Below are 11,971 nucleotides of genomic sequence, written 5' to 3' on the forward strand. Positions count from 1 at the left end.
ATGATTTATAGTATGGATTGGTTAAATCAATTGATCCAGGCATAGAGCCATGAAAAATCCTCTAAGGCTCTCCACGCAATTTCACCCAAAAAATATATATTAATACAAACAAGCCAATATTTTTTTTTTAAACAAAGAGCCAAAAAAAAAAACCATGAGTTCCATATCAACATAAACACATGAATCTCAAAATCTCAGAGAAAGCAGCAGAAGATTGTTTCTATTTAAAATATCCAATCCTTGATCCATAGCAAAATCAGGTGAAAGGCAAAAAACAATTTAACAAAAATGATAAGCTGCATTAGAAAACCAAGATGAGACACAAGTCAGCTTTGCTATGAGACTACAAGAGGACCAACCTTCAGAAAACAATATCATTAATTTCCACTAAAACTAGGGTTAGATATTTATAATTAGGAACCAAAACAACTAAAAACATCTAATGCATGGAAGCAGGGGCAAAGTGGTGACAGAATTACTACACAATAATTCACTGGGCAACCTAACCAGATTGAAGGGACATTCGCAATCAAGCACTAATCAGGATGAAAATACAATCAATTGAAAGTTCACTAATATGATCTACCATAGTATTTCCTTACATTTCCATTTAGCCCTTACAAGCTGGCCAAAGGTACCGATCCATAATAAAATTAGAAAGGAGAAAGAAAAGTGAACAAAATAATTGTATTTGCCAAAATGCAATTTACCCCATTGAAGACAAGATCTAGAAATAAAAAGCAAAATAATCACATTAACAAAAAGTTCACCTAAAAACTACATGAATTCTACATAGTACATCAAATTTCAGGAACAAAACAGTTAGGACCTAACATATATGCTATTTCAGAGAGATGTTTAAAAAAAAGTAAAAACTAAGGTCCAATTGACAGACAAACAGTTGCAGTAGGTAATTGGTGCAATATTAATCACAACCACAAATATTAGTAGAAATTAGACATGGAAAACCATCAGGTAATGTATTACCCAAGACAAAAAAAATATGCATTTCAGAATTAGAAGTCGACGGGGACTAATGATAAGCAGGAAGTAAGCATTTCCATGTCTATATCACATTATAGCTGCACCAGATATAAGCTAGCCAATGCTAAACTAAGAACACGGATGAATCCATTCCTCACAACATAAAAATTAAATAATGCAAGCACATTTTTGTGTCAAAATTCTCGCTCTACAGCTTTTACGTTTAGTAGCAGCCATACTCCCCAGATTAAAACTGTCTCCTCCAAGAAAATGACTGGTAGTGTTTAAACCACCATAGTATAGCTTTTAACCATGCGGCCCAGGTCATTTAAATGGATCTTTACTCTACTTTACTCTATCAAAGAAATAAACAAGAAGGAAAAAGTTTTGAAATGAACATTCATTTTTGGTCAATAGATCCAAAAGAGTAGAAGTCATCAGTCACTCAAATCACCATGAAAACTAAAACTACAGTAACGGCCAGGATCAGATCACATGCATCAAGACTCTGCAAATGGCAGAGTATTATAAGTTCTGAATCAATTCCAACAATAACAGTTAAAACAAAAATAATAATAAATAAAAATAACATGCAGTGGTGAGGAATGGAATAAACGAACGAGAGAAGGTGCTCAGTGTTTTCGGAATGAATTATAAAATTCAAATCACTAATTATCAGATTAATGAGGATATTATACACCTCATCATCACACCTTCTCTTCAGATATAGAGACTGATGGATATATACATACACATGTTCATGTGAAGTAGTATTTTCTATATATACATAGAAGGCAGGCAACAAACTGTACATATAATAAAGGCGAGTTTTTGGGCCCTCGTTGAATACACTTACCATCTTGAGCTTGGATTTGAGCAAGAATCAGGGCTTTCCTTCAATACAGTTTTACTCAAAGCCAAAGAACATAAACTAAAACAACCAAAAATTTAAAAAGAAAGAAAAATGGTCTGTCAAAAGATACGAATTAGTCATATAGACTAGGCTTCATTCAATTTCCGTGTGCTGATATTATTGGGCATTGCCCCAAGATACTTTTTTTTTTTTTTTTTTGATCGGCAAAAAGGAGACTTAATTGATGAATTATATGAAAATTTACATCAATAAAGAGGAGCTTGAAGCTAAAACAAGCTCCAACCTCCAAGTTGGTGAGAAACCAACGAGCAAAACAAACAGAGCAAAAACACCAGAAAAACCAGAAAAATAAGGCACTACAACACCTAAAACCAGAACAGGCAGATCAGATTTGTTTAAACCAACACAGCAGCAAAACAGATCAGAGATCAGAGCAGCCCTTCAAGCACCAAAACAGAACAGGCAGATCAGATTTGCCTTGAGCTACATTACCCTGAATTACAACAGCCCAACAGTCATACCAAACACATTGCCTTGAACTACAGCAGCCCTGAAAATTATTGCCATGATAAAGGTAAGGGCAGGGAGGACAATGACAACAGCAGATACAAATGTTGCTGATGTGTTCTTCAACCCCAAGTAGTATAAGTTCTGATCAATTACTGGCAGTGACCATGGCTGTTTGATGCTGCCTTCCCACACAGACTTCAAACAACGGACACTATGTACTCTCTACACCAGCAGGAGCAGAACCAGTGCCAAAATAGCCCCAAACTGATCTGAAATAGCAACATCACAGCAATACAGAGCAAACAGTTACTACCCCTACCTAAGCAGAGCAAACAGATCAGAACCAGATCAGCGCCAGCTGCCCTGCTATCCAATAGATTCCAGAGCAAACAGTTCCCACCTCCCAGTAGACCTCCCAGCAGCAAGCCTCACACTGATCTCCCAGCAGACCTCTCACCAAAGCAAACCATATTCCAAAGAAATCAAGGCCAAACTGATGCAGACCACCCTCCACTCTCACACCAATGCAAACCACATTCCAGAGATTCAGACCACTCTCCAAGAAGCATGGAATTGGAACCAGTCCAGATCAGCAGACCTCACACCAACGCAAACCATTTTCCAATGCAAACCAGGCATGGCTTTCCAGAACCCCTAATGCCTCAGCCAACACCCCTAATGCAGAACCTTACCTGCTGCAGATTATTCACAATATCAATTACTGAATAACCTGAGCAGAAAGAGCCAGCATCTTTGCTCCACATCGCAACTCGCACTTTAATGACCTCACACAGCTCCTCAAAATTTGGATGAATGTCATTAAAGATACAATCATTTCTTAATTTCCAGATGGACCAAAGCACAGCCAGAGGCATGGCTTTCCAGAATACCCTCTCTTGTTTTTTCGGCTTTGTACCAGCCCACCAATCTAATAGACAGTTCACAGTATTAGGTTGAGCCCACTGCAATCCCCACCATTTTAGCATATGTGACCAAACCTTCCAAACAAAAGGGCAAAGAAGAAGCACATGATTTACACTCTCCACTTCCTCATTGCAGAAAATGCAACTCACATTGGCCTCATCAGAGAGCACTCTAATTCGTTGCAAAAAGCTGGAAGTCTTTAGCCTTCCCTTCCATGCCAACCAACCAAAGAATTGAGCTCTAGGTGAAGAAACATTGTTCCATAACAGATCTGAAACCTTAAACACTGTACCTAAGGAATTATCGCACCACTTATAAGCAGAGGACACAGTGAAGTATCCTGATGGGTCTGCTTTCCAATGCAAAGCATCAGCCATATTTTCTCTAAGGACTGGAGCATTACTCAGCAGCAGTTTCAACCTATTCAAATCCTCCACCTCCCATTGAAAAAATGATCTTCTAAAATTGAGGTTCCACTCCACCTCACTATTTCTTCTGATATGCATCACATTTACAGAATCAAACTTTTCCAAAGACAAGGAATAGAGCCTAGGGAAAACTTCCATCAAGCACACATTATTACACCATGTACCTCTCCAGAACAGAGTGTTTTTCCCATCCCCAATCACTGGAGCAGAGTTTTCTTTAAAGAATTCCACCAGATCAGGTCTGGTTCTAGCAACACCCAAAATGTCAGCCCATATACATGAGATCCTGGGGTCATCGACAGGTTCTGGACACCACCCTACACCCACCTGATTGTATTTGTTATCTATCACCTGTTTCCACAGAGCATTAGGTTCAACCCCAAACCTCCACCACCGTTTCAATAAGAGGCAATCATTCATAAGTCTAATCCTTTTAACCCCTAGACCCCCCTGTTGTTTGCTTTTAGAAATCTCCTTCCATTTGACCATATGTATTTTCCTACTGAAGCCATCCCCACCCCATAGAAAATTGGATTGAATTGACACAAATTCCTTAGCAACCCCTGCTGGCATTTTGAACAAAGATAAATAATAAATAGGTAAGCTAGACAACACAGATTTAATCAAAGTCACCCTATCCGCAAAAGAGAGGAATCTTCTCTTCCAAGAGGCAAGTCTTAGTTTGCATTTGGCTAACACTGGCTGCCAAGTCTTCTTTCTCCTTGGGTTTGCACCTAGAGGGAGTCCTAAGTACTTTAGGGGCAAACTTTGATGAAGACAATTGAACTTATCAGCAAATTACTTGGATGCTTCATCTGTTAACCCAACTCCACACACCACACTCTTGTGGTAGTTAATTTTTAGTCCTGACAACACTTCAAAACATCTCAATATCCTCTTTAAGTTATTAACCTCCCCCCAATGAGCTTCACAGAATAGAATTGTGTCATCTACAAATTGCAGATCGGAGATCCTAAAAGCACTTGAACCAACTGCTGCCCCTTTGATCAACCCCAACTGTTTTGCTCTTTCCAGCAGGATATTCAGGCCCTCAGCCACAATGTTAAAAAGGAAGGGGGATAGAGGGTCACCTTGTCTAAGACCCCTTTGCAGGCTAAATTCTGAGGTTGGCGAACCATTTACCAAAATAGAAACTCTGGCTGATGAGACACACTCCCATCCAACTAATCCATTTAACCCCAAAGCCAAAATTTGAAAGCATAGTAAATAAGAAATTCCAATTGATTGAGTCATAAGCTCTTTCAAAGTCTAACTTTAGGACAATGCCACTCTTTCGATTCTTCTTCCATCCATCCACAATCTCATTGGCTATCAACACCCAATCTAAGATGTTTCTGCCCCCAATGAATGCTGATTGTGCAACACTAATAATTCTAGGAAGCACAGTTTTAATTCTGTTAGCTAATACTTTTGCCAAAATTTTATACAAAGAGCCAATGAGACTAATAGGCCGGTAATCATTCAAACCAGAGGGGTTCTCATTCTTCGCAATCAAAGCAACAAAAGAGCTATTAATACCTTTGACCAATTTTGCATTTTGATGGAATTCCTGCATGAATTGCAGCACATCTACCTTGATCACCTTCCAACACTTTTTAAACATCATAAGATTAAACCCATCAGGTCCAGGTGCTTTGTTTCCTTCACAACTCTTAACTGCAGCTACAATCTCATTTTCTGAAAACTTAGCTTCCAAGAGCTCAACAACTTCTCTATCCCCAATGGATACGAAAGGCCCAGATAGCCTTGGTCTATTACGCCATGGTTCAGTAAATTGGTTAATAAAATGTTGTTGAACTGCAGCCCTCACCTCCACAGGATCCTCCTTAACAGTTCCATTGACTGCTATTGAGCATAGAGAATTTCTGACTCTCCTAGAGCTGGCCATAATGTGGAAAAATTTTGTGTTCCTATCCCCTTGTGTTGGCCACTTGATTCTGGATTTTTGTATCCATGCCCATTCCACTATTTTACTTAGTTTCCAAGCCACGCCTTTAGCCTCTCTTCTTCTAGCTTGCTCTGCCATAGATAATGGTCTTTCTTCAGCACTTATATCAAGTGCATGAATCTCCTCTTCAACTTGATTAAGTTTATGCTCCACATCACCAAAGACTTCTTTAGCCCACTGCTTCAATGCCAGTTTTAGTATTTTGAGCTTCCGAAGACATTTGAAACCAGCCCAACCCACCACATTAGCTTCTAACCACGTATTTTCCACAAAAGATCTGAACTTAGGATGTAGGGTCCAAGCATTTAGAAATCGAAAAGGAGTTGGGCCGCAATCTCTCTCATCCTCCATCAACAAAATAGGACAGTGATCTGAGACCTTCCGAGGCAGCCCCCAAAACTTAAAATTAAACATTTGTAGCCATTCTGGACTAAGCAAGAACCTGTCAATTCGACTCCACTTCTCCCCCTCCTGAGAATTGCACCAAGTAAATTTTCTTCCCATCATTGATAAATCGACCACTTCAAGATTATCAATTAACTCATTAAACTCCCTCATACCTTTATCTCGCCTAGAACACCCCTTCCTTTCTGATATACTCATGATCTCATTGAAGTCCCCTCCCAAGCACCAAGGTTTATTGTATACCAGCTTTAATCGAGCCAAGCTATCCCACACCACCTTTCTCCTCCGCATATCATTTGGACCATAAATATTTAAAATCACACACTCAAAACTGTTATAGATAGTACCTGATAAAATTATTAAGTACCTGTTGCTGCAGCAATCAACCAATTGAAATACTTCTGGGTTCCAGATGCATAATAGGCCACCAGCAGCTCCTGCTGAATCAACTGCCATGAAATCCATTTGTTCTCTGCCCCAGATTGATCTAACAAACTTTTCATCAATTGTGGATCTCTTATTTTCTTGTAGTAGCACCATATCAACCCTTCTTTCACAAAACACTTGTTTAATCTTCCTCTTTTTCCCAGGCCTTCCTAACCCTCTTACTAGGGCTGCAAACGAACCGAGTCGAGCCGAGCTTTGCTGAGCTCGAGCTGGGCTCATTTACTTATCGAGCTCGTTTATTGAGCTCGAGCTCGGCTCGATAAGAAACTGGGCTCGAGCTCGGCTCGGCTCTGCTCGGCTTGATAAATTTTTTTAATATTATTTATATTATTTAAATATAAATATTTAAATAAAAAATATTATTTATATTATTTAATATATAAAAAATGTATTTATATTATTACTTCTATATATATTTATATATTATTTAATATATAAATAATATATTTATTATATAATTTAAATAAAGGTAAACGGGCCGAGCTTATGCGAGCTCGAGCTCGGCTCGTTTACTAAACGAGTCGAGCCAAGCCGAGCCCTTAACGAGCCGAGCCGAGCTTGTTCATGAACAGCTCGGTTCATTTGCAGCCCTACCTCTTACATTCCAAGATATAAGCTTCATAAAATAAACATTTTTCAACTCCTAAACACCCGGGGCAGCTGCTTAACTAGCATCTCCACCCCTATTCCTCATTTTTTCCTTGTCATTGGCTTCCAAATCCATTAATTTGTTAAGGACGACATCGTCATTTCCTTCATAGTCCACACCAAGGATACGCCCAATTTGGACTGATGCTTCAGCCTCAGTGAGTAAAAGTCTCCTATTGCTTGATTCAGATGCCGCTAAGAGTGAGAGGGCTGCCACCGCCGATCTAAACACTGCGCCTTTCTTCAAATTTAGAGAGGTCCCCGCCATTGATTTACCCCTTTGGAGACTACCTTTTTTCTTATGATGATTGCTAGAAAGACCGTGTATTTGCACCCTCTTGGTGGCTACCTCTTTTGAATTAATTCTGCAGAAGAACCCAAAATCTCACTACTAACCTCTCTTCCATTTCGGGCTAGTGTTTCTTCAACACTACAAGGTTGAATAGAGTCTTCTAAGTTGATTTGGGCCTCCAATGTTTTAATTGCAGGTGCTCTGTGGGTTTGGGTTTCCACACCATTCAGTTCATGGGCTTTAGTCAAGACAACCTCAATGTTAAGCCCAGGCCTTAATAAATCAGATCCACTTAGACTTTTCAAGAGGCCTGGGTTACTAAAATCACCATCAACAGGCCTATTCATCCCATTTTGAACGTTGATAGAGCTCATCACCAAAGCTACCCCCCTACCCCCGCATGTGCCCCCAGAAATTGCTTTCCCCATGCCGCTGACAATTTGAGCCACCACAGACGTGCTCTTACAACTAGCCTCCCCTTCCCTGCCATTACAATCATCATTTCTTGGGTCAGTACACCTTACTGCTATGTCTCCATCATCGTCCACCTCATTGCCTACTAGTATCTCCACGTCATCATCACCATTTTCCTGCTTGCTCTCTACTTCCACCATCTGGGTAACTTCATCCCCATAAGAGCTATGTTTGACATTATTTTCATGTTGATGATGGCAAAAACAATGTTTACTCACCACCTTCGCAGTAACAATCTGATCTTCACAAACTTCTATCGGATAAAGTACCCCTTTGCAGTCCAAATTGATTGTTTTGTTAATGGATTCCATGCACTTCGTAACTATTCTTACCTTGCCGCAAATCAAGTTTTCCATATTGGATGTATCATCAGCAAGACCAGTCACGTCCCCCCATAATCTGCCTATTGAATAAAAGGTGTTGTTCCATACGTTTAGGGGCACCCCATAACAGCTCAACCAGACATCTCTTTCTTGTGCAATGGCCATCCCCTGTTTCCATTCTGTAACCGATTCAGCCCAAACCTCCATTTGCTTGAGTTTTTCACGCATGTTTTCGACCGATGGAAATGATAGAACTATGTCTCTACCCCCTCCTTCTCCAACTTCAATATCCTCCATGCCTCTAAACCTCAACTCTGTTTTGAAATCTGCCCCACAGTACAGCGGTTTTAATCGCACAAGGGCACTGTTGTACAACCATCCATTCCCTGCTTCATAAACTTTTACAGTTAAAGTTGCACTAGTGACAAACCCTTTCCCACTTACTACCTGGGCAAACGATTCCTTACCTTTTAGCTTCCAAGACACCGTTCCCGTACCTCCCATTTCCTTTCTTTGGGTTGAACTCTGTAAAGGCCTTTTCTGTGCTTCAACACGACGAACAAACTCTGCAACTTTCACTGTTAAGGCTCTGTTGTCACACCACAATCCATTTGCTTTCTGGACGGCCAAGTTTGCTGCGATTGAGCAATTATATCTCACGAACCCAAACCTGGAGCGCGTCAACTTCCTTCTCTTATGTGGTATGAACACATCCTGCACCACTCCGAAGTGGGTGAACAAAGTATACAACCCTTTTGGGTCCATTGACTCTGGTAGATTATCAACAAAAACCGTGTGGATGCCTAAATCCCCCCTCTGATGCTTATTCCCTACACCTCCATGCTTGCGTATCACTGGTCTCCAGCCGCCTGCTTCCATTGTCGCCCTTCCTTTGCTTGCCCCAAGATACATGACAGTTAATATCTCAAAGAAACTTGACTAAAAACTGTTACGTGTCCCTTGCATAAAAAATAAAAATGAGGGAGAAACTAGGGATAAACAACCAATATAGCAAAAGTAATTCATGGTGTACCTCTGACATCACTGATGAGGGGGTTTTTTTGTGTGCAAGGATGTAAGGACATGTACAACCATATATCTATAGCACATAAAGATTAGAACCATACATATGCGCTCAAGTGTTCAAGTATTTAACAAAAATGTGTTTTTCAATTCTATAAATGCTATCTAACATTTTTCGTCTACAAGTATGAATACTGACATAATTAAAATAATATTCACTAATGCTGTGTTTGGTTGGGGGATTTTGAGAGGGATTTGGAAAGGGAAAGAGAAAATGTGTGTGAAATTAGGTGAAATGTAGGTATTTTTATTCACATTTCACCTAACTTTTCCATTTCTCTTTCCAAATCCCTCCTCAAATCCCCCAACCAAACACAACATAAAGGTGAATGAGTTTAGCTTATTGTATACTCATTGAAAGTAGGGGTATGCAAAGTTCGGCTTGAGTTAGTTTTGGAGCAAACTCATCAACCAAACCACTTTTGACAGATTAAGAATTTTTCAGCCCACCACAGTTAAGCTTATTCTCTATTCGTTGAAAGTAGTCATATGCTTGGGTCAATTTGAGTTGGTTTTGGTGAAAACTCATCAACCAAGCCAACTTTGACAGATTGAGAATTTTACAACCAACCACCACACTGACCAATTCCCAAAATCGACAAGTTTGCAGAATATTTTAGCAATTCCAAACTAATAGTGAGTGAATTAAGTGCTTTAAAAATATAAAAATAAAAAGTATATATCAGTGAACATACAAATTTATTTTTTATAAAATCAAACAAAAAAATTATTTATTATTCCAAATCTTGAGGTAAAATTAACAAATAAATCGAATCTAAGCTATTAATCCAAATCATATTACACAAATTAATATGTAAAATAATCAATTCAAAAATATATATACATATATACAATAAAATTGAAGGGTGGGATCATCCAATTAATGGTGATGGTGCTCAAGAGAAATTGCGTAGGCAAGTGGAAGATAATTTAGATATTGTTCAAAACCATATTGCACAAATTAGAATATAAAATAATCAAATTAAGGGGAAAAAATAGAATAAAATAGAATATCATCCAATTAATTGTGACGGTGCTAAAGAGAAATTGCGTAGGTAACTGGAAGATAATTTACTATTATGCAAAAACATATTACATAAATTAGAATACAAAATAATAAGAAATATGCAAAAAAAAAAATTGAATATCGTCTAATTACCAGAGATGGTGCTAAAAGTGTAAGATAATTTAGGTATTATTCAAAAATATATTACAAAAATTAAAATACAAAATAATTAAATTAAGAAATCATATGCAACAAAATTGAATATCATCCAATTAATGGTGTGCTAAAGAGAAATTGCATAGGCAAGTGGAAGATAATTTAGCTGTTATTCAAAACATATTACGCAAATTAGAATACAAAATAATCAAATTAAGAAACAAATAATTAGCATATCATCCAATTGATGGCAATGGTGCTAAAAGTAGAAGATAATTTAGAATTTGGGGTGATCATGGATCTGCCCAACTCGACCGAACCAATCCAACCTGATTGATTTTAGGCAGATGTGTATCTTTCAGCGAACGGATGCAGATAAAATATTTTGAAATCAACAGATGTGGCGAATCAACCATCCCCGCCCGCATAAACCTGTTCCACTCGTAGATAAAGTTTCAAAAAAAAAAATTACTAACAAGTAAAAACATTGAGTAAAAATAATAAAATATATATATTTTTATGAAAATAGAAAACAATACGTTAAAAATATACATGTGTGGTGCCATGGCCTATTATAGACAAATAATACATACTTTTTTCTTATTACTAGTTATTGGAGATTGTAAAAATTATAAATTAGAATTCAAAAAAATGCTCAAAATTCGTAAAGTCCAAACCATCAAACCGATCACATCGATCACAATCTGCATCTGCCAAAACAGCAAACGAATGCGGATTGATTTTTTTCAATCCACCTAATTTTAGACAGATGAGATGCCACCCGACCCAACCCGATCCGCAATCATCCTCATTTAGCATTTATTCAAAAACATATTACACAAATTAGAATACAAAACAATTAAATTAAATTAAGAAAAAATATGCAATAAAATTGAATATCTTCCAATTAATGGTGAAGCTATTATTCAAAAACATATGACGCAAATTAGAATACAAAATAATCAAATTAAGAAAATAATAATTTGCATATCATCCAATTAATGGTGATTGTGCTAAAAGTTGAAGATAATTTAGCTATTATTCAAAACCATATCACGCAAATTAGAAAACAAATAATCAAATTAAGAAAAAAATAAGCAATAAAACTGAATATCATCCAAATAATGGTGATGATGCTAAAGAGGAATTGCTTAAGCAAGTGAAGGATAATTTAGCTATTATTCAAAACCATATTACACAAATTAAAATACAAAATAATCAAATTAAGAAAAAAATAGCAATAAAATTAAATATCATCAAAATAATGGTGATGGTGCTAAAGAGGAATTTCATAGGCAAAGGGAAGATAATTTAGCTATTACTCAAACAAGTTAAACAAATCAGAATGCAAAATAATTAAATGAATAAAAAATATGCAATAAAATTGAATATTATCCCATTAATGGTGATGGTGTTAAAGAAAAATTGTCTAAGTAAGTGGAAGATAA

The 11,971-nt window shown here is 37.5% G+C and overlaps 1 protein-coding gene across 1 annotated transcript; it reads right to left on the reverse strand.

Annotated features, from left to right (window-relative positions):
- Positions 1–2,356: 2,356 nt before the first annotated feature.
- LOC114290913 (uncharacterized) lies at positions 2,357–6,634 on the reverse strand. The gene is made up of 3 exons (XM_082919397.1): positions 4,864–6,634; positions 3,061–4,283; positions 2,357–2,590 (listed from the first exon to the last, which is right to left on the reverse strand). The coding sequence occupies exons 1-3, from the start codon at positions 6,632–6,634 to the stop codon at positions 2,357–2,359; spliced, it is 3,228 nt and encodes a 1,075-aa protein (XP_082775523.1).
- Between the last annotated feature and the right edge of the window lie 5,337 nt (positions 6,635–11,971).

The sequence above is a fragment of the Camellia sinensis genome, chromosome 1 (genome assembly GCF_055761805.1).
Source record: "Camellia sinensis isolate YWXY chromosome 1, ASM5576180v1, whole genome shotgun sequence".
Lineage (NCBI taxonomy): Eukaryota > Viridiplantae > Streptophyta > Magnoliopsida > Ericales > Theaceae > Camellia > Camellia sinensis.

Bases quoted from the DNA above. Each gene is read 5' to 3' on its own strand.
- LOC114290913 (XM_082919397.1), bottom strand. From the start codon at position 6,634: ATGGTGCTACTACAAGAAAATAAGAGATCCACAATTGATGAAAAGTTT. The intron at 4,284-4,863 runs GTAAATGGTTCG...AAATGCCAGCAG, and splicing joins CAGCCAGAGTTTCTATTTTG to GGGTTGCTAAGGAATTTGTG. The intron at 2,591-3,060 runs GTAAGGTTCTGC...CTGCTGGTGTAG, and splicing joins TTGTGAATAATCTGCAGCAG to AGAGTACATAGTGTCCGTTG.